This window comes from Mustela erminea, chromosome 3 (genome assembly GCF_009829155.1).
Source record: "Mustela erminea isolate mMusErm1 chromosome 3, mMusErm1.Pri, whole genome shotgun sequence".
In the NCBI taxonomy this organism is placed as follows: domain Eukaryota; kingdom Metazoa; phylum Chordata; class Mammalia; order Carnivora; family Mustelidae; genus Mustela; species Mustela erminea.
Genome location: NC_045616.1, coordinates 17,379,508 through 17,402,884, shown reverse-complemented (window position 1 = coordinate 17,402,884; position 23,377 = coordinate 17,379,508). Strand labels below are relative to the sequence as shown.

Here is a 23,377-nt window from a genome sequence, read left to right as displayed (position 1 = left end):
CTCCCGCGTGGCCGGCTCGGGTCCCCAAGCCCGCGCCACCTGGCGAGAACGTGTCGTGCGTGACAGCGCCGCGCCCTGGGGTGTCAAAGCAGAAGCCGAATACGAGTGGTTGGGGACCCGTTAGAGACGTGAAGTTCTCCCGACGCACTGGGCCAGAGGAGGAGGAGGAAGAAGAGCCGGGCGGAGACGGGGACCCGCTAGGGGAAGCCCCGGCCCGGGAAGGGGTGCGGCGGGCGGGGTCTCGCGGCGGTCCTCACCTCCCCTGCGCGCGGCTCTCCTGCCCCCGCCGGCCGTCTCGAGTCAGGAAATGCGGCTTGAAGGGGGTGCTTGGCCGAAGCGCAGGGAAAGCCAGAAGACTGGCCGAGGGGCCGCGCCGGGCCGGCCTCCAGGCCCGCAGTCAGCCGCAGCCCCGCGGGCCGCTCCACCCCGGTCCCGCCCCGGCACCGCCCTCCGCTTCCCGGCTCCCTCGCTTCCGCCCCTCCGAGGCTGCCAGCGGCGGCGGGCGGCGACCGCGGCGGCGGAGGGGGCGGGGCCCGGGCGGCGGCGGCGGCGGCGGCGGCGGCGGCGGCAAGAGCCGGGACCCCAGCGCGCGCGCCGCCGCCCCGCCCGGTCGCCCGGCCGCCGCGCGCCGCCCCGCCCCCTTTGTGCGGTGGGCGCTGTTGCCCGAGCGACGGCGCCGCCCCGCCCCGGCCCCGCCCCTCCGCGGCGTCGGCGCCCCGGTCTCTCCGCGCGGCCGCCCGCCCAGCCGCAGTCCGCAGGAGCCGCCGCCGCAGCCGGCCGCGGGGCGGGATTCCGGGGCCGTCGCAGGGAGCGCGCTCGGCTCTCCGCGCCTGTGTTTCGCCCGCCCCGCTCCTCGCCGCGTCGGTCCGCTGGCCGGGTCCGGCTCACCAGCTCCGAGCCCAGGCTCCACGGCCGCCGCGGGGACCCGCCCACCAGACCCTGCCCGGGCCGCACGGCCGCCTGTTGGAACCCCGCCGTTGATGACACCTGGCAGAAGGCTACCATGGAAGGGGACGGTTCCGACTCGCTGGTGAGTGAGTGGGCGACGGGGGCCGCCGCCTCACGCTCCCATGGCGCCTCCCCGGGGGCCCCCCGCGCGCGCTCCTCCGCTCTGAGCCGGAGGGAGCCTCTTCTCCGGAGGAGCGAGGGCGGGCGTGTGGTGGCCCCGCTTCCTCTTCGCCTTCCGCGCCCCGGGTTCCGCAAATCCGGGCGCCCCCTCTCCGCCCCACGGAGGGTTGGACCCCGGGGCCCCTGGCCCCGCGAGGGGGCGCCGACCCGGGGCGGCGATCGCACACCTGAGCTCCTCGGGGCGTCGGGGCGGGGCTCTTGCGTGGGGTCCGCGCTGTCGGATTGCCTGGGTTCGGGGAGTCGGCCGCCGGTCGCGGCTGGGGGCGCGCGTCCGGCCGCCCCTTTGTCCCGGAGTGTCGTGGGGCCGGCGCTGGGGTCCCCCTCGGACCCCCGCGGGCGCGGCCCAGCCCGGCCGGCCGTCGCCGCGAGCGCAGGCTCCTCCCTGGCTTCGGCGGCTCGCGCGCGGGAGGCGGGCGGGCCCTGGCCGCTGTCGGGGTGCAAGGGGTTTTGTTGGAAAGGCTCCGATCTGCGGTTCTTTCCGAGTTCCTCGTTTGCCGTCGAACCCGGTGGATTCTGAGACAGCCTGATTGTGGGAGCCGCCGCCGCCGCCCCTTTCTCTTAATGGCTCTGAAATGAAAACTCATTTTTCTTCTGGGCCAGAATGACTTCGTATCTGCTGTGGTTAGAAAGCGTATGCGCTGCTTTTACCAGAGAGGTGGAAATGACTCGGGATCTTCTTCTGGGAGGTACACCTTCCATCAAACGGGAATCTGTCTCGGACCTTCAGAACAGAATTTTTCTTTGAACCTATTTTGGACCTTCAGAACGATATTTTTTCCTTTGAATCAGGTGTCAGATTCTCGGTGAAACGAGATGGGATGTGAACGTTCTATTTTCTTTGCCGTGAATTGTGAGGCGTGGCGGTCTTCCAAATTTAATAAAATCCTGAGATGATGCGGGCTTCTATGAAATATTTATTGGATGATGCAGCAAGAAACACAGAAAAGACCATAGACCGTGAGAAAAGCTAGTTGGATGTAGTGCTGTTGTGAAGGATGATTAAGCCCATAGTGTCACTGGAGGGGGGAATAGGAGAGCATACATTTTTATTTAATTAAAATAAGTGAATTAATTCAGTTCTCATTTTCTGTGGAGCTCCAGTAATTGAAATGATTGTACAGGGTTAGGAGTACTTTAAAATCGGACTGTAAAGCTACAAGAAGGCTGAATATAGATTCATAGCACCTGTCTTTTGGGGGTGGGGGCAGAGGAACAGCATATGGAAAGGGTGGTAAAACGAGTATGAGGTCATCAAACCTTTTTGGTTGTTACAAGAGACTGAATGTTTCTCCTGGAAAATAATGCAAGCCGGTAGTACTGAGAGCCCTTAAAATGGTGCTTTCCAGTCCTCTCCATCCTTTTCAGTATTCATCGAGTGCTTTTAAGATAACCACTTCGCTAGGCAGCAAGAGAACCTCAAGCATTTTAGCTATATTACAGTTGCAGCGTATGAAAATTGGTCACATTTAATAGAAGATTGCTGATGATTCAGCTTGTAAATAGATTTCAAGGAGGCTTCTATGAACATTCTGGCTAACCCGGTTTTTGCCCCCTCTTGTCTGGGCACAGAGTTAACTGTGCTTGGAAGGAACATGGTCTCATTCTTAGTGTGCTGGCCTCTTAACTCTTACTGAAGTAATCTACTTTTTGGATGTCTGAGATTTCCTAAATTAGTGAGTTCACAATGATTTGAGTAACTCCGTAATCAGTGGAATATTACGGTCCCCTCATATTTCATGCTGATTTTTCTCTGACTTCAGTGTTTCCCATGTCTGTGTCCCTTCAGTTCTAAGCTGTGGGTGTTGGGGTGGGGGGGGGGGCAGTGGTCTGGGAATTTCATTACCGGAAAGGAATTTCAGATTATACACTGTTTCTTCATTCCTCTTGGCATGGTACACACACGTACTTACCAAGAGGTATATTCAGCCTTCTGTTAATGTATTCCCCCCACTAAGAGCTTTTGATTCGATTTCTTTTCCTCAAGGTTACCATTAAGAATATCGAAAGAGAGCTCATTTGCCCAGCATGCAAGGAGCTGTTCACCCACCCGCTGATTCTCCCTTGTCAACACAGTATCTGTCATAAGTGTGTAAAAGAACTCTTACTGACCCATGATGACTCATTCAATGACGTGGGATCGGACAACTCCAATCAGAGCAGTCCTCGACTTCGGCTCCCGTCCCCTAGCATGGACAAAATTGACAGAATTAGCAGACCAGGTATGTGGTAGAAGCTTGGGGCCTGGGAGTTCCAGCAGTATCTGTGGAGGGGAAATTACTTTTGCCATTATGTTGGTTAGTCTTTCTGGGTGGGTAAATTAAAACTAGTTGTAAAGGAGCCGTTCCCTTTTTTCCCATGTCAAAATGAACTTCTCTTGTCTCCTGTTGTCTCTTGTTAAAGTGGGTTATTGAACACCAGCTTTTTTTTTTTTAGACCCCTTAATAATCGTTTGTATCTTAGGGGGTGTTCTGATCCTCTGGGGTCCTTTATATGAGGGATGAAATAATGGACCACAGAAGTACTTACTAGGGAATCCTCTGTCTATGGTACTGTGTAAATGAATATGCCATAATGACTATTTGTAGAAGGCTTTTGAGATGAGTTATTTGGTGTCATTTTGTTCTACCTGAGGATTTTTTCTTCTTCAGCCACTTTAAATCCATTGTTTGAAATCAGGATTTTGAATATTGCGTAGAATATTCTGTAGGGGTAGAATTCTGGAGTGATGGGAGTAGATCCACATGTAGATCACATACACTGTACCTTTCTTCTCTTTTTTTAAGATTTTATTTGACAGAGAGAGAGATCACAAGTAGGAAGAACAGCAGGCAGAGATGAGGGGGGGAAGCAGGCTCCCTGCTGAGCAGAGAGCCTGATGCAGGGCTCATTCCCAGGACCCTGAGATCATGACCTGAGCCAAAGGCAGAGGCTTTAACCCACTGAGCCACCCAGGTGCCCCACCCTGTACCTTACACAGCTCGAGTTTAAATTGTTTCCGGTTGGGGTGGTATTACTTCTTTCTGGATATCCGCTGCAGGAGTTAGATAGAGTAAAATGAATTTGAAATCCCAGGGAAGAGGGCCACTGGGAATGTCAGGGCCAACAGCATCAGTGAGGACCAACCAGAGGCAGAGGTTTGGGTAGAAATACTTCAGTGTCATGTTAGGGATATTAGGAGAGGACGCGAATGGCCATAAGCCCCAGACTTCAGGCCTTCATTTCTGCCCAGGTTAGGCTTGGAGGTTTTAAGCTTGATCTTTTAGGCCACTCTGTTTATTTCTTCCTGTTGTAGTACAGGAATAAATTTTTAATCTTACATGTAAAAAAAAAAAAAAACCTGTTAGAATCTCCTTCCCCTCATTTGCATTTAGCCAGTGCTGTCTCTCTTGATCCCCGCTGTGACATGGAATCTTTTTTTTTTTTTTTTTTTTTTTTTAGATTTTATTTATTTATTTGACAGACAGAGATCACAAGTAGGCAGAGAGGCAGGCAGAGAGTGAGAGAGGGAAGCAGGCTCCCTGCTGAGCAGAGAGCCCGATGCGGGACTCGATCCCAGGACCCTGAGATCATGACCTGAGCCGAAGGCAGCGGCTTAACCCACTGAGCCACCCAGGCGCCCCCATGTGACATGGAATCTTGTCTTGTCTTTGTGCTCCCTCAGACAGTGGATAAGAGTGGATTTGGTCTAAGAGCAGTATTATGCTATTTTAAAAACACGTATTTTTCTTTAAATGGTAATCATGAGTCACTTAGAAGCTGTTTTGCATGTATAAAAAATTACAAGCATATATTTAAAAAAAGAAAAAGAGCATAAAGTGACTGGGGATGCAGGGAGTGTGAGGTCAGAGAGGGTCATGGTTATTATGAAGTCATCACTTGTAGGTTTCCCTCCCTGCTAGGAGCTAGCTGTCCCTGGGAGGAGGGGAAAGACAGGTTTCAATAGATTGAAATTGCCTTCCAGAGAAAACAGATAACGTGCTGGTAGATCCTTATTGGCTAGTTAGGGACAGAACCCCAGTTGGTTGACCAAGGAAATTCATTTATTGTATATTAACATTGAGCACAGAGCATTCAAAGGAATTTTAGTTATGTACTAATACTTCTTTAATTCTGTGAAATCCTGTATCTTATGTGGGCTTAATCTTAACATTTGATTGGTGTTTATATGTGATCCTTACAAAGTTTGGGTGAAATACAGATGAATAATTAATTTAGGAGCTCACCTAGATAGTGCTTGGTGGATGTTTAGTAAATGCACGTGGAGTGGTTGTTGCATGACAGACTTCAACTACAAGATTTCTATAAAGCCTACTCGGATGGCTTTTACTCAGTAATAGTGGCCCTTTTCCTCCCCAAAAACAAGAGATCCATTCCACTGCACTTTACACCTTCAAGATCAGAAATGAAATTACTGAGAAGTCCTGGCTCTCCGTTAGGAAGAACCCTGTCAAGTTTTATCATGTCCTGAGAGGGCAGGGAGTTAGAAAACTTCGAAAGGCAGTTACAAGAAATAAGAGAGTATATTTAGCTTGGAGAGGGAGAGACTGCAGAACATGAAGACTGTCTAGAGAAAGAGAAAGTAAACTGGGTGTCTTCACAGCAGAGGTTCCAGATCAGTGAGTGAAGGAGAAATGCAGATCTCAGGCTCAGCGGGGAAAAGAAAACAAACACGACAGGCTTTCCTAAGATGGGACTGTTAGCCCCCTGTCCATAGAAGTGTTCCAGTGCGGGCTCAGATTTATGATGCTGCAGGGACCAGATACATTGAGGAAGCTGACCGCAGGCATAATAAATACAGGAACCTCTTTCGTCATACTTCTTCAGTACAGAGACTGTAAATAGTTGATTTTCCTACTTAGCTGCCATAAGAAAACCAGCAGCCCAGGTAGCAGCAGCCAGCTGACTCCAGGCCTCCCCTGTTAAGAGACAGCGGCGCCTGGTTCTGTGGACTAGAATGGATGCCTTGTCTCACCAGGCAGGAGCCACTTCGCACTATTTCATTATCATAGGGGTATGGAGATGCCAGATTGTCAGATTACTAACCCTCCACCCCCCAAAAAACCCCTGACAGTGGTTTTGATGTGTCATCTGTCTTAAGCCTTGGCAGTTAATTCCAATTATTCAAAAACTCCATGCCGGCTCAGCACAGGATAGGGCAGCCAAAACACATCTTCAACTAAGACCCACCCAGCACTGGGGCTGCCCAAATTTGAAGTCCTTGTTTTAAGCAGTGGACGAGTGACCGCCCTTTGCAGACATTGTAGAGGGGATTTCTGCCTTGGGTGGTCTGTCCTTGTATGTCAGCTGCTGTATCTTCTCCCACTCTGAAGTTCCCTACCTTGTGTTCATTTGCTTTCATTCCGTCAACACACATGTCATTGACCTGCTGATTGCCGGATGCTGCTAAATGCTGAAGAGGAATGAACAAGATAGATCTGTCCCTCCTTTCTGAGAAGTATATAGCCTGACCCTGTACGGAACCCAGTCATTCATTAAGAAGAGCAGTAGGGAGAATGAACGAGTACAAAGAAAGCAGTCAGAGGGTGGGGATGCCCTAAGTGTAGTAATCATTCCTGGAGGCTTTTATCAAATGAAGGTGGATTTTAGGATTGCCCTCCTCCTCGTGAAAACAGCTTTAAATGAGTAGAGGTGATAGCATGACAGATACGATGCTGCCCTCCATGTATGGGGCATTTGCCTCTGATTTTTCTTTGCAGAGATTCAAAAAGAAATTCATAGGGAAGTAATGCTCCCCCCCCCTTTTTTCTTGGCAGCTTTCTTTTTCTATTTTTCCTCATTTAGACGCACTTGGGAAGGAAGTCCTATTCTGAGCAATTGGTGTGGGAAGAGTAGAATTCTAAAAATTAGTTTTGCCACTGGTTTAATAAAGGGATTGATTAGAAGGACTGCCCAGAACAGTAGCCACTAGCCAGCCACATGTGGTTCTTGAGCAGTTGAGATGTGCTCATCTGAGCTGAGATGGTGCTGGGAAGCAAAAAACACCCTCCGAATTCCAAACACTTAGAATGATGATCAGCTAGGAACTACCTCCAGTAGTTTGTAACTCTTCTACCTTTTGAGGTGATGGTATTTTGGATATATTGGGTTAAAGAAATAAGAGCTGTTATTAAAATTAATTTCACTTGTTTTCTTTTCATTAATCTGGCTCCTGGAAAATTGAAAGTGGCAGATGTGGCCGACGCTGTTGGCTCATGCAGCTCTTTTTGAATATCATTGCCTGGGAAATTTGACAGATTTTTTACAATAAAAGGGTGCCTGGAAAGGCGGGTCGGGTTTGTGTGTACAACACAGTACCACATTCAGTTACAGAAAAATAGCCATCTTAACTGTACATTTGGGGTCACCTGTGCAAGCTTTCCCCCCATTTTGTGTTTCTTTTTGTCAGGAAGATACAGCCCATTTTAGCAACGTTTATTTACAAGCTTGATACATGTCAGTAAGAAAAAAAAAAAAAGAAAAGAAAAAAAAATCATTGCTGTGGCTGTGTATTTTCAGCAGTTATCGGAGATAACGACTGTTTAAAAATACGAATCTATAAGATAGGGTTTGGACCTCTAACGGGCCCCAACAGTGATTAATTCTGAGCGCCAAGGTCCGCTCTGAATGCTTTACAGCGAGGGTTTCATAAATAACCACATGTGCTGGAGGAAAAAAAAAAAAACATTTTCTTACTGTTAACTCAAGAATTGTGCACAGGACACAGTTGCTGCTTTATCTTTTGTTAACAAGTTGTGAATCTTCTCTTTGAAATTAAATTCTAAATCCAGCTTTCTGTTCATTGTTCACAGCATCACAACGGAGATCTTTGGGGTGGAGAGGTAGAAAATGCTTCATTGCTCGTGTGGCCGCAGGCAGCATAGTATTAGAGTTGACTCTAATAACCTTGTTTATCATAAAGTTCTTAAACATCAGTGGTCAAGTGTTCAAAATTTTCTCGAAAGGGGACAAATTGGCTGAATGACTTAAAGGTCAACAGGACTAAATTACAAGTGAGGGCTGGTGATTTTAAAGGGGGCTCCGATCAGGAATGCCTCCCTTTTGTCCATCCTCATGACAAGGTATTTTTGAAGAAAATTGACATACCCATGTTGGGAGCTTTTTAAAAAATAACCTTTAAAATCCTTTCCATTTCCTTAGTGGAACAAAGCTTCTATCCACGGCCATCTTGCTACCTTGGGGAGGTTAAATGAGCCAGGACTTTGTTCTGCATTTAAAAATGGGCCTAAAGGCGTTGGCAGTTTTTTTGTATTTAATAGGAATGACCTTCACTTGTTTTGTGCATAAGGTGTCTTTCCTCTGTTAATGGTCTAAAATGTTTGAGTTTTAACACTGAGGTCTTACCCATTTGTGGGTAAAGAATGTACACTGCTTTTTCAGGCTTTCCAGAGTATTTGACTCCTGGCAAATGATGGGCCAACCCTACCTTATTAAAAGGAATTTTTTTTTTTTTAATATTCCAGTTGACCTTTAAAATAAAATTGACTACTTTTTTGTAGAATGCTGGTGATACCTTATATTTTAATGGAGAAAATAAACACCTGAAGTGTTATCCCTTTTCTGTCTTCCTTACCTTCCTCTCTGTGTGCCTCAGTTTACAGATCTTAATGGTTCTAAAAGCCACGGGTCATCCTTTCGCACACAGGCTTTAGCGAATCCCTGAGAATTTTCAGCGTTGAGATTTAGTAAATAGGAAAGGTAGGAGCAGTTGGCTTTAAAAACGTTCATTGCTTGTTTCCGATTTCTTTATTCAGATGGTAGTTGAGAAAAAGGGTTTGCAGGTTGAACATGACCGTAGTACTCGAAGGTAATAGTAACTTTTAGGCATTGGGCGGTCATGCTGGTATAAAAGAGGCATTAGCCCATTGCCAGGCACCTAGAAGCCCGACCTGAATATCCAGCATTTGGGGAGACACTCACCTCTGCCCGGGAGGTAACAGAGGGGGAAGTAGCTTGTAGTCAGAACATGGGGGAGGATAGAGCTATCTGAGGTGTTGAACCTGTTCTGAATTGACTCAGTTTTGAAATACTTGATTGTCTCTTTGATATTTAAATGACAGAACTTAATAATGCCTGAAAGCTCATTTTGGGGGGAGATTTGCTATAAACCAGTTGGAAGATTTTTTTTTCCGGAGTCGTCTTTTTAAAATTGTATCATGAGTTACACTTGTTTATTAATCTGTCTTTGAGGTCAGGGAATATGGGGGGAAAGAACTGATGCTGCAAGGTGACAGTTTCAGCCCCATATTATCGGCCCCATAAATGCAGTTTAACGTACACAGTTGCATTGCTTGGCCTACATTGACCTTCCGCTTGGCCTTCCTTACCTTCCAAAGTCGTCATTACTTTTCTTTCTCATTATGTCATACTATAGAGTAGTATCATCCAGTGGAACATTCTGTGATCATGGGAATGTTTGTTTGACCCTGTGTTCTAGAATATGGGAGTCATTGGTTACAGATGGCTCTTGAGAATTTGAAATGTGGCCAGTGCGACCAAGGAACTGAATCTTTAAATTAAATTTAGATAGTGACATTTGGCTCATGGTTACTGTAGTGGACAGCAAAGCTACAGGGAGTAAAAAGTTGACTCTGGTGTGTTTCATTCTTAGTTCCACCATCTTGATTTTTTTTTTTTTTTTTTTCACTAGACTGACTTCCCAGAATATCCTTAGGTCTCTTCTGTTTCCTTATTGCCCAGAACATACACTCTGTCATTTGCTTTTGAAAACAGCGATAGAAGTCTAAGACAGATTAACTAAAAAACATAAATGCTTTGGCATTCGTAGAAAAATGGGAGACTTTTTTTTAGAGATCTGTTTAGGAAAACAGCTAAGATACATTGTCTCAATATTTTGTCTCATTAAGCTAGTGAGATGCTTTACACCTTATTTTTGGAACAAAAATAAAAGGTTTACAGAAAAGGGACGAACTGTCTTTTTTTTCAAATTTCTGAACCTGAAGGCCACAATCTGGGTGTCACCAGTATATAGTAAAGCATGACTTTGTTGTTGTGATTTAGTTTGGTTTGATCCTGTTCCTTAAATTGATCGCCACCTTCAATGAATAAAACCAGTAATAACCCACTTTTTTTTCTTTTTTTTTAAAATAGTCTCCATTTTGATTTCTATCATCTGGGTCATGTGGGGAAGCATGCAGTGAAATGTGACTTTCCATTTGTTTCAACTTGACCACTGCACTCTGTCACTTCCAGAATTCTCGGCTTGTCTTTTCATGGAATGAAACGTTCATTGGCATGTGTCTGAAAAGTAGCTTTGTGGCTTATTTTGTTCTATGCCTGCCATGTTGTGGAATATCTTGGACTTGCGTTGCATGTTTTGAGAATTATTATAAGAATACATTTTATGTAGAGTTTTCTCATTTTTATGGGGCAGTTTTTTTGTCATGCCTTTTTTTTTTTTTTATAGGTTTAGAAATGTCAAGGTAAACGAAGATTTTAACAATACTCTGCATGTTTTCTGCACAAGTAGTTTTGGGGACCCAGGGCCCCTTAGCATGCTGTAGAGTCACTTCAAATGAACAATATTCTGGGCTGATGGCTGAATTGTACCTTCAGTGACATCATGCCAGACCTATTTGAAGACAGTCTGTTCAGTGATGACGGTAATGTGCCAAGGCACTATTAACATAGCTGTTGAAAGACCTTTTCTAAATGTGGTATGCTGACTTCAGCCATTCGTTTTTGGTACTGGATCACTGGCAGAATGAAGGAAGGCTTTAGGTGAAGAAGTTTTGTGTTTATAAATTAGGTAGTTAACTTGGTGGGCAACCAAGACTCACTCGTCCTGGCAGGGTAGATTCACGACAGAGAGCAGTGAATGTGACAGGCATGTACTTAGGCTAAAGGGACAGCCCCAGATTCCTGTGAACATGTAGGTAAGGACGGTCATGTCTTGATTTCTTGCCCTGTTCAAATCAGGGTAATATTGAACAGAAGTGTGCCATGTATGGTCATTGACTGTGTTACGTATATATTGGAAAATTGTTTATAAAACTTTCTGGATCAACTTGTGGTTTACTGAATTAAGTAATTTTAATGATTCTTTTTTTCAGGTCATAAGAAGATACTAAATGGTTGGTCCCTCATAAAGTCACTAGAGTCTAGGTCTATGGATGAGCTTTTCATTCTTTGAGAGCTTGTACTCAGTTAACGAATGACTTAGCCTACCCAGATAAAACAATACTACCGTGGGAAACTCTCTCACAGCGATTCTTAACTGTTTTATCAATCCTGTCAAAGCTATGAGTTGTTGAACTGGAAAATAACCATAGGTATATAGATGGAAAATTTTGCATACAGTTTCAAATAGTGTACGGAACTGTTTGGATCTTTTTGGAGCCTATCCATGGGGCACGGGTTAGGGACGCCTGTCATTTACATATGAACTCATTTTATCCGTCAGCCAAGGCTGTATTCATTTAAAACCAAATTAGTGGATATGAGATACAGAAATAACTACAAATATTAATGATACAATTAAAAAATTGTGACCCTGTGTAGTATTGTATTCTGTGTTTAGTCCATATATCTGGTTTGATGTGGCTTTTTTATGGGCTTTAGTATAGCTTTTCCTTTCCTCTTTGATATGGCTCTAGTAAGTGGGGCTTGTCTTTTGTATACAAAAACAAGCATTAAGCCTTTTTAGAATACTGATTCCAGTGGAATCACTTTGAGTATTATTTCTGGGCAGGAGGGAGGGAGTGGAGGGGAAGGAGCTATGTATGTTGATCTGTCTCTTTCCAAATCATCACTCCTTTCTTCTTCATTCTGTTCGTTTTCCTACTGACGTAACTAAACAAGGACTTCCAATCACACAGGCTGGAAGCGCGGTTCCCTGACCCCTAGGACAACCACTTTCCCTTGCCCCGGCTGTGAGCACGACGTGGATCTCGGAGAACGAGGAATCAGTGGTCTGTTTCGCAATTTCACTTTGGAAACTATCGTGGAGAGGTACCGGCAGGCAGCTAGGGCGGCCACGGCCATCATGTGTGACCTCTGTAAACCACCACCCCAGGAGTCCACCAAGAGTTGCATGGACTGTAGCGCGAGCTACTGCAATGAGTGCTTCAAAATTTACCACCCGTGGGGTACAGTGAAAGCTCAGCACGAGTACGTGGGTCCAACTACCAACTTCAGGCCCAAGGTAAGAGCAGTTTTGACTGCGTTAGAATATTAGTATTGCAAAAGGAATTGAAACGCGTCCAGAGTTTGACAACAAGAATGGGAAGAGCTTAAAAAACCTGTGTAAGAGGGGCACCTGGTCGGTAGAGTGTGTGACTCGATCTTGAAATTGTGAGTTCAAGCCCCCGTGTGGAGCGTAGAGCTTACTATAAAGAGCTAGCTAGGAATAAGATGGTGGTCATGAACGTAGAAACCTGTATGTTAAAAAGAAATGAGCACGCGCGCGCGTGCGCACACACACACACACACACACACACACACACACAGCCTGTACAAGAAATTGAGGCCTGGTATCTGGAGTTCTTTCGTAGGTGGCCAAATGCCTCCACACAGCCTGAAGGCAGAATTCTGGATCTCCATGTCACAACCCAAGGTAATGGAGCACGAAGCTCGAATGTTTGTCATGATACCTCTGACAACGCAGCCTTGTCTCAGAGGTACTCGGATATTGAGAAGGGTGTGAAGTTCAAAGGCTTCTTGTGCTTTAAGTGGTAAACCCCTAGTTGTCTAAAAGATTTGATTGGGAAGCATTTTTCTGATGCATTCAATTAGCTAACCTTGTGCTAGGGATAAATGACAGTAAGTACAGCCTAGGGTTCTGAAGCTTGTTCATATAATAATCTGAAATGGAATTCGCATTTCTTAAATATTCTGGGTAATTTCTCTGATAATGCTCACAGGACCCTTACGCACTGTTGTTTGCCCTGCTCAGTGATTGAAAAGCAGAATGATGTTTGGATATGCTCATTTTTACTGCTTTCTGATTGAGATAGATTTAAAAAGAAAAAACCTAATAGGTTCTTTTGATTAAAGTTCTTATTCCTTCTACCTTAGTAACTTGTGTGTGAAAATCTGTTTACATTCTTGAGCATAAAACTTTGCCCTCACATTAATTTGTAGTAGAAAAATGGGGCACACCTGGGTGACTCAGTTGGTTAAGCGTCTGACCCTTGATCTCAGCCCAGGTCTTGACTGCAGGGTCATGAGCTTGAGCCCTGCATTGGGCTCCATGGTGGGTGTGGAGCCTACTTAAAAAAATTTTTTTTAAATGGGACAAAAAAATCCTGAAGTTATCTTGAAACTATGAGCTGAGTATGTCTAACATCATATATCTATATGGGAAATTTTTTTGTAAAAAGTAAGCACTGTGCCCATTGTGGGGCTCAGGCTCACTAAGCATGGGCTCACGGGTCACATGTTCTCCCGACTGAGCCATCCCCGCACCCCTGTGACATCATTCTCTGTGGGGCAGAACTGGTCAGTTAAACAAAAGCAGTCTGTGCTTCCACCCTTTGACTCTGTTTTCAAAACTGTCCATGTGGCAGTAGATTTACCAAAGAGTTTTTAATCCCCTATTCTGTTCCTTATCTCATTTTAAATTCACCAGGTCACAGACTCTTAATAATTTATGACTTCAACTTGGTGCTTTAATGCCTTTTTTAGAAGATTAATTAAATTGATTAATACTGTTCCATTATGAAAGAACCTATGATGATTAAATGAATTATATTAGACTTGGGTTGTTACAATTTAAAACACATGAAATCTCAAGTAAAATTCTTTTGCGCCTACATTGCAGACTTAACTGTACTTAACAAATACAGTAAAAGATTGGTAAGAGAGAACTGAAAAGGTAGGATAGGTTACATTGAGGAAAATTTTATTTTCCTTAAATTACAGTGTTATGCCATACAGTAAAATTCTACAAAGTTGCCCCTTGTGGAATATTTATTTGCCTATGACTTGGAGTTCTTATCATCCATCCTTGTAGAGAGCCAGATTTTATATTTATGCTTGAAACATAACTGGTTTTGAAAACTTAATGCAACATTGTGTGTTAACTATGCTAATAACAAATACATGTAGTGGTTTTGAAAATGTAGGAGCTTGGACATGCTGGAGATTTTAAATTTGTTTCCAGTTGTTTTTCTCCTGGTCCTGCCCGTTGGTGTAGGAGTTTTCATACTGAATGTTTCTTTGTGTCTTGATATTATCAAATCAGCCGTTGATGAAAATGGGAACTCGAGGAGCCACAGACAGCTTTTTGATTTCATGGACACATTAGTCTAAAGTAATCTCTTGTTACTTCGTGTACAATTTCAGACATACCTATGGTGATAGTTTACAGAGTAAATAAGAAGGTAGCAACTTAGATGAGAAAAACTGAGTTTGGAAAAACAACAACAACAACACAACAGTTCTAAATTTGGCCATTGTGTGCATGTTTAATATGTAAAAGCAAACATCTGGAACCATGTATCAGAAAGTGTTCCAAGGCTCCTTAATACCAGGTTGCTTTTTGTTTGTTTGTTTGTTTCATTTTTAAGTAATGCCTCTGCCTCATGTTCAAAGGCTCAAGCTCACAAGCCCCAGATCAAGTTGTGCTTCGTGGACTGAGCCATCCAGGTGCCCCCTTCCTTAGTAGCTGATTTCCTACTAGGACAGTGAGGGCCTGGGTTCCCATCAGTTAGTTATTTGCTGTGGTACCTTGCAAAAATACTGGTCGTGTCATTCAGGGTTGCCTGATCAGTGCAGCCCATGGCCTTTCTGGAAGGCTGGATTCAGCGAGAAAGCCTGATAGTGAAATTTCCACCACCTTAACTGCCAAATTTAGGGGCAATGGCATCTACAGATTTAACTGACCATTTGAACCCTCAAATTGAGAAATAGTAATTCTAATACACCAAATGCTTTTACACTTTTATTGTATTTTTTTCACACTTTTATTCCTTTAAGTGGTTTTATTTAGTGATTTTTGCAAAGCACGTCTTTGTGTTTGGGGACTTTGAGTATCCTGGAAGCTCTGAAAACCTGTAATTACACCTTTGTGCTGTACTCAATAGATTTTAATGTGCCCAGAACACGAGACGGAGAGAATAAACATGTACTGTGAGTTGTGTCGGAGGCCGGTGTGTCATCTCTGTAAGTTGGGCGGTAATCATTCCAATCACCGGGTGACCACCATGAGCAGCGCCTACAAAACATTAAAGGTAGGATTTGTGCGTTTGGGGAACTAAATGTTGAGTCTTTTTACAACGTTGGTTTTACTTGAATGCATTTAGCTTTTTCTTTATAAAATCATGGCTGAGTATGGTCTTGTTTTACTGCAGTGAGTCATCAGTGTAGAGGGTCCCTCAGTGATGTAATGTGAGGTTGTTAGCGTGTTTGACTTGGGCTGGTTCTGGAGAAGGAGGGGGTGAAGACCACTCCATGAAGATCCCCACATGAGCCCAGCGCTTGTGGTTGAGTGTGTGTAGAAATGACACTCTTGAGTGTGTGTGGAACTGACAACCCTTTTGAGGGTGTGCGTGTATATATATCTCACTAAAATGAGAGATGGATTTATGAATGAAGATCTTCTGGAAGATCTTCATTTCTCTGGAAATGACAAACTTGTCGAATGTGTGTGTGGGAATGCCACACCTGTTGAGTGTTTGGAAATGGCACTCCTATTGAGTGTGTTTGGAAATGACAAGCCTGTTGAATGTGTGTCTGTGTGTGTGTATGGAAAAGATAGGCCTGTAGAGTATGTATGTGGGAATGCCACACCTGTTGAGTGTGTGTGGAAATGGCACACCTATTGAATATGTGTATGGGAATGCCACTCCTGTTGAGTGTGTGTGTGTGTAAAAGATAAGCCTGTTGAGTCCATGTGTGGAAATGCCACATCTGTTGAATATGTATGTGTGAGTGTGTGTATAAAAGATAGGCCTGTTGAGTGTGTGTGTGGGAATGACACACCTGTTGAGTGTGTGTGGAAATGACACGCATGTTGAATGTGTGTGTGGGATTGCCATACCTTGAGGGATAGTAGCTATGTTAAGGCCCTTAATTCTTGTTGCTTCCCTATAGAAATAGTGGAAACTTCATTTACAGTAAGGGTCTGGTTAGGACCCTTACCACCTAAAACTGAGTCACTTCCTGTTTCTCTATCGGAACCTTATACACAGACGTTTGAAAACTTTCAGATTTGTTTGATAAGCTACAGCAAGGGAGGCAGTGGTATAATGCTATTTTTTGTTTGTTTTATTCTTTTTTTCTTTTAAAATGAGATCTTCATTCATAAATCCACCTCTCATTTTAGTGAGTTTCTTTCTACCTTTAATGGTATCTACATGCCTTTTGGGGCCTAGATCAAATTCTAACTTATTCACATGGCTTTCTCTTCTGCATTTGATATGTCTATCATGCTCAGTGCTCCTCCTGCTTTGACTGCGTGGATTACGGGCATAACCGTTTTATTGTCCTGGTCTACTGATTCTGTCATCTGTCATTGCTGGTCAGTTTTGTAAATTTTACCTTGTTGGGCAGTGGATACTTCATGACCTGCAGACATTCTTGAGTTTTCTTCTAACGTGTGATTCATTTCCCTCAGAACTGCTGGCTGCTTTTGGATCTTACTTTAAGTTAGGACAAAGCACCATTCAGTTCTGGGGCCGATTTTACCAGACTTCTCTTCTTCTTTACTCTTCTCAATGCCTTTTGGTTTTTGAGTTTCGAGGGGTTTTTGGTTTGTTGTTTAATTTGTTTGGTGCATCACAGGCCCTATTTCAGCCGGGTATGAGCTCCTGGAGTTGTTCTTTGTCATCCTTTTAGGTGATCCTTTCCCTGGCCTTTGAAAGTTTCCTAGCACATGGAAATTGGTCAGTATTCTGCTGAATAAGCCACAGGGACCCTTGGTACACTCTTCCAGAGTTCTTTCTGGCACTTCTGTTCTTGAGGATTTTGCTTTACAGGCTCTGGTCTCCCTGGACTTCTCAGCTTTGTCTCTTCATCTCCTGGGAGACTCTGGTCCCCTGAGTTCCCCTCTGCCCTTGGCCTTGGAGGACGCTGGGTCTAGACAGGATGGTGGGTTGGGTCCATCTTGTTTCCCTCTCACAGGACTCTCTTTCTTGATGTCCAGTGTCTTGAGAGCCCTTTCAGATACTCTGTTAGGTTTCAAGTTTGTTTTTTTTTTAATGGGATAGTAGATCCAATCTTTGTTACTCATTTGTGCCCCCCAGTGGCATTACCATTGTTTGCTAATTAAATAGAACTTTTTAAAAAATATTTATTTATTTGACAGATTGATGGCGAGAGAGCACAAGCGGGGGTGGTGGGGGAGGGAAAAGCAGACTCCCCGCTGAGCAGGAAGCCTGATGTCTGGGGCTGCCCAACCCTAGGATCATGACCTCTGAGACAAAGGCAGATGCTTAACTGCCTGAGCCATCCAGGTGCCCCTAAATTTAACTTTTGACACCTCTTTTTTTTTTGTTTTTTAGTGTTTTGGTCTTAAACAAGCTGTCCGAAAATTTTTTTCTGTAACCTGGAATAAATCTTCGATAGTAGCATCCCTTTAAGTTAACTCTTTGCTCCATTGTTAGCTTTTCTCCTAATGTTTCAGACTTTTTTTTTCTTCCAATAGACTCCCATCATGGGTTTTTCAATTTACTCACTTTTTAATGAGGATAAACTTTAGATTGACCCCTTTGCCAAAAATAGCAAACAGATCTCCTCAGATCTTTCTTTTTACTTACTTCTGGGCTTTAAGCAGGAGGGCTACATGATACAAGTTTATATTATTTACATGTTTTAAAAGATGCATTTATTTTGGAGGGAGAACATGCGGGGGAGGGGCAGAGGGAGAGAGAGAGAAACTCAAGCTGACTCCTCACTGAGTGTGGAGCCGGACACAGGGCTTGATCTCATGATCTTAAGATCGCTTCCTGAGCTGAAACCAAGAGATGGATGCCTGACCAGCTGCACCACCGAGGCGCCCCTCTACTATTTTCATTTTTACACACTCAAGTATTGGAAAGACAGAAGAAAAATGAGCATCACGGTGGTATGACCTTGTCCATCTCATTACTGCTGTTTGTTGAGATGGCTGAAGCTGGGGCCAGGCTTCCCATCTGCCCCTGTTATCTGGCTTCTGATACCAGTGGACTGTGTGTCTGACCTGTCCTTGGAATTGAGGGTTCCCTTCCGCTGATGGAAAGTGCTTCGCTAGCGCTTTCAGGTGAACTGGCCTAAATAGTGAGTAATGGAGAGGAACGGGCCCGTCTGTTCCTGGCGGTCTTCTCTTCTACTCTTGGGGTGGGATACGTTTTTTTAGTCTGGTTTTTGCTTCCACATAACCTCGTTCTCCCTGGACAGAAAGACACCTGCCTGGTTTCATCTCCTGTTACTTGCCTTTGTTTAGTGACCTCGCTTTCCCAGCAATATGGAGTCCTTCCCACCTTGCAACACAGGGAACCATGTTACGCTCTCCTCTGGCCAGTTTGGACTGCGAAGGCTTCAGAATCCTGCTCTGCCCTGAACCAGGCCCCCACAGTTGGGTGTTCATTGTCTCTCCCTCACTCTGGCCTCCTCTCAGCAGCCTGATTCTCCCAACTATGGGTGCTAGTGGGTTTTCTAAACCCACTTTGTTGAGGGGCACCTGGGTGACTCAGTGGGTTAAGTGTCTGCCTTCGGCTCAGGTCATAAGGGATGGAGCCCCACGTCAGGCTCACTGCTTGGCAGGTAGTCTGCTTCTCCCTCTCTCTCTGCCCCTCCCTCCCTGCTCATTGTCTTTCTTGTGCCCACACTCTCTTTCTCTTAAATAAATAAAAAAAAAAAAGAATCTTTTTTTTTTTTTTTTTTTTAAAGGAGGGTTGGTTGTTAGCTCATCTTCCTTCATTTGTCCACTTTCTTACAGTTGGATGGTTTTCTGAGGACTGTTTCCCTACTTTTCATTTTTTCTTTATTTCCATAAATTTCTAGAGGAAGGTCAGTGATCTTGTTCATGTGCAGTTATGTCTTCTCTAAAGGGTGGCTTTGTGATTTTAATCATAATTGAAATGACTGGAAATAGGACTTAAAAAGGTAGAAAATGGGGGCGCCTGGGTGGCTCAGTGGTTTAAGCCGCTGCCTTCGGCTCAGGTCATGATCTCAGGGTCCTGGGATCGAGTCCCGCATCGGGCTCTCTGCTCAGCAGAGGGCCTGCTTCCCTCTCTCTCTCTCTCTCTCTCTCTCTGCCTGCCTCTCTGTCTACTTGTGATCTCCCTCTGTCAAATAAATAAATAAAATCTTTAAAAAAAAAAAAAAAAGGTAGAAAATGTACACATCCCTGTAGCGAGTCCCTGTTGATTGAGAAGGTAATACGGCTTCTGTATTTTGGGGGTGTGTGCAATTTGTGGAGTACATAATGCCCTGTTCTCTGAAGTCATTTGGCAGTTGACTAAAATGTATCATTCTGGGCTGTTTCTTCCCATCATTTTATCCTATATTTTCAGACATGGGGCAAAGCTGAGAACGCCTTTTAAATGATAAGCCCTAAGGGGGGCAGGAAGTATTGATTATATAATATTCTCCTAGCCTGCTCCCATGAAAGATACTCAGTGTGATTGTGGAATGAATTTCTCTCTCTTCTCCCTTGTTTTGTGGACTCCTGTTTCTCTGGGTACCTTTGACCTGTGACCTGATTAAAGGCCGGATGCAGTGGTTCTCAGACTTGCATGGGTGTTAGGATCACCTGGAACACTTGGTTTAAAACTGCAGAGGGCAAAGTCTTTCCTCCTTGAGGGGCTCCATGGTATGTCTCAGTCCTGTGGAGACTGATGCACATCAGCTTTTGAGAACCACTGGTCCAGGGGAAGGTTTTGGAGCAAATTCAGCATCCTTGAGCAGTTAGCCTCTGGTCAGTTCCTAGAGAATTGGGGCCCTAATGTAGCTAAAGGATTTAAAACGTATTCCTCCATTAGATGTCTTTGCTGAGGGTAGGAGCCATGTCTTTTTACATTGCACTTTTCAGCGTCTAGGGTGAGTGTCTGATGCTTACACTTTTTGGAGGCCTGTGAATAAATGGACACACACACGTCATCTTAACCCAGACTGCCTTATTGTGAGGGGCCCCAGAGGATGGGAGATAAAGGCTGTAGTTGGCTAGAGACTGGCTGAGCAGTCCTCCCTGGGAGCGAAGTCTGGTGCTCTCTGACTTGCCACTGGGTTCCTGAATTCTGTCATCCTTTCTCCTCCAGCCTGTCTTGCACTCCCAGTGTAAGCGGTCTTACCATGAGGCCCCATGTCCATGTAAATGTCGCCGCTGTAGCGACAAGGAGTGCTGCACCCCTCCTGTGTAGTCCCAGCACAGGCCTGACGGGACGGCACTGGAGGAGCTCTTCTCTCCATTGCAGCTTGGTGCTGAGGAAGCGCCTGACAGCCTGTGGAATAGTGGTCAGCGTACTGGGCACTGAGGAAGCTTCTAGCTCAGCACTGACACTGTGGTATTTGCTGTCAGTGAGCTTCAGTTTCCTGATCTGTAAAACGTTGGGTCAAGACACATTTCATGTCCTTGACTCCCTACAGGTTCTTTCTGGTCCCATCCTGTCCTCAGGTCTCCGAAATCTTACTCCTCTAGCTCATGGGTCGTCCTTCTGTCCCTCTGGTGAGCCCTCAAGGAAACTCAGTGTTTCTGTTGGCTGGATGCTCTGGAGAATTAAAGACGGGGCCTCCCATATTAATTTCAACATACGTTCTCTTACCCTGTTACATGGTCTAAGTGAGGAAAGGGGCAAATGATACAGGCAGGAGACTGACTTCTTGACTTGGCTGCAGGTCCTGGTCCTCTTTTCATACCCAGCCTCATTCAGGGCAGCAGCGACGACTGAGAAATGCTCAGGTCCTCTTGTCACTGCTGTGGCTGGGGTGGCATTTTCTGGATGACATCCCTCTTACTTAGACTCTGCATACATTCGTCTCTTACAACTTCGTACCCTGTGGGGCTTCAAGGGTCGGTTTGTTAGCTTTTGAATATACTTGTCATACATACTGTTTTTCTTTGGGTTAAACGGGGGCTCTCCCCATGGGGCATCTGGGTGGCTCAGTGGGTTAAGCCGCTGCCTTCGGCTCAGGTCATGATCTCAGAGTCCTGGGATCGAGTCCCGCATCGGGCTCTCTGCTCGGCAGGGAGCCTGCTTCCCTCTCTCTCTCTGCCTGCCTCTCTGCCTGCTTGTGATCTCTCTCTGTCAAATAAATAAATAAAATCTTTAAAAACAAAACAGGGACGCCTGGGTGGCTCAGTTGGTTGAGCAGCTGCCTTCGGCTCAGGTCATGATCCCAGCGTCCTGGGATCGAGTCCCACATCGGGCTCCTTGCTCCGCAGGGAGCCTGCTTCTCCCTCTGACTCTGCCTTCCACTCTGTCTGCCTGTGCTCGCTCTCGCTCTCTCTGACAAATAAATAAATAAATAAAATCTTTAAAAAAAAAAATAAATAAATAAAAAAATAAAAACAAAACAAAACAAAACTGGGGCTCTCCCCAAAACCTAATGATGTTACCTCTACATTAAGGAGACCAGCCAAAGTAACTACTTCATAAATATCTCCTGATGGAGGTATTACTTCAGTAGCTACTGAATTTCTTCCTTCAGTACACTCTGGGAGCTTAATGAGCTGTTTGTATAAATCTCTTTGTTATTATGTAGGTGTAATTATTTAATGGATATCTAGTCCGGGCTAGGCTGTGAAGGTCATTTTGGAAGAGTTGCTCTTTGAGGGTCTGTGTGTGTGTGTGTGCGCGTGTGTGCGTGCTTGTGTGTGTGTGAGAGAGAGAGAGAGGAGAGAGAGCAAAAGCGAGAAAATAAATTACAAAATCTGATGGAAGACGATCCTATTTGAATCGCCGTCCTTGCGGTCACTTAGAAACTTGAAGAGGAAGACCTGGGAACAATGAAGAGACAGCAAAGATGTATTACTTATGTATTGTGTCTTTTTGGCTAATCTAAGCATCACTGCCTTGTTCTTTTATTCGGCCTGCTTCTCATCTCTTATAGGTCCATGGGGCCCTGTGTGCAAGGCCAGTAACTGTGTACCCTGGGTGAATAATGAGAGTGGTCAGGGTTGACTTTACTGCGTGTTCCTCATAGGCTAAAAAATTGTGTGTAAAAAGATAAAAGAGGAAGGAAGGTAGATCTGCAAGGCCTTTGTTACACTTCTCATTTGTGTTACTGGTATGTTCTGACAGGAAAAGCTTTCAAAGGATATTGATTATCTTATTGGCAAGGAGAGCCAGGTGAAGAGCCAAATTTCTGAACTAAACTTGTTAATGAAAGAAACAGAGGTAAGTGATGAGCTGGTTTGCATGCTTTTATTTCTCCATCTAGGGAATTCATTCACTCATAACATCCGGAGGGCAGTAAATGAGCTTGGAGGACAAAGTTGGGGTAGGTTTCATCCCTGCTTCTCCGGGCTTAGAGAAACCAGAGGTTTAAGCTATAATGTGTGATCTGTACCCAGGAGAGGTGGTGATGAAATGCTGTGGAAGCACAGGGGAATGAATGACTGGCCCTTGACCTGGGCGTATTGATCTCAGAAGTAGTAACATCAGGTGAAGTTTGGAATTCTTGACAATTACCTCTCTTTTACGAGATTAACAGATTGCCTTTGAAGTATGTACTAGGTGTTGACTTAAAATGCGCTGTTCTCAAGAATATATCTGAGACAGGGTCACCAAAAGACACACATTAGAATGTTCATGGCTGGAATCTAATAGCCATGGCGTGGAAACTACCCAGCTATCCCTTAGCCCCACAATATAATCACTTAAGAATGATGATCTGCAAAGGGGCAACAGTGTAGCTAAATCTTGGGAGAATGTTGAAAGAAAGATGCCAGAGCAAAGGAGCGCGAACTCTGTGATCTCCTTTATGAAAAGTAACAACAAAGGTGGAGCGGGGTTCTGTTTAGGTCGGGTGTCACTGAAGGCTAGGGAGGGTGTCTGGAAAGGTTGGTGTCTGCGATCTGGGTAACGTTCCTTTTCCTTAATCTGGATGAACGTTAAGTGATGTGTGTTTGCAAAGATTAGTCCGTCTCCACACTCACATATACATTTTTCTGTGTGTATATTATACTTCAGTTAAAAAAAAAAAAAGAAAATCTATAGCATTTTAAAAAATGAGGTAGAAGACGATAGTACTGGGTTGTTTTAAAATTCCAAATACTCTTCATTGATTAGGACATGTGATTTCTCTTCTGTGTTGGAAATAAATTGAAGAGCCATTACTCCTGATCACT

At 44.9% G+C, this 23,377-nt stretch overlaps 1 protein-coding gene across 1 annotated transcript in view; it reads left to right on the top strand.

Moving 5' to 3' along the window:
* Nucleotides 1-737: 737 nt before the first annotated feature.
* Nucleotides 738-23,377, top strand: part of TRIM36 (tripartite motif containing 36) — a 35,506-nt gene continuing 12,866 nt past the window's right edge. The window contains exons 1-5 of the mRNA XM_032335388.1: nt 738-1,030; nt 3,113-3,347; nt 11,985-12,310; nt 15,192-15,338; nt 22,329-22,424. Of these exons, the coding sequence (XP_032191279.1) occupies nt 1,004-1,030; nt 3,113-3,347; nt 11,985-12,310; nt 15,192-15,338; nt 22,329-22,424 (831 nt within the window). The 5' untranslated portion in view covers nt 738-1,003. The remainder of the gene's footprint in view (nt 1,031-3,112; nt 3,348-11,984; nt 12,311-15,191; nt 15,339-22,328; nt 22,425-23,377) is intronic.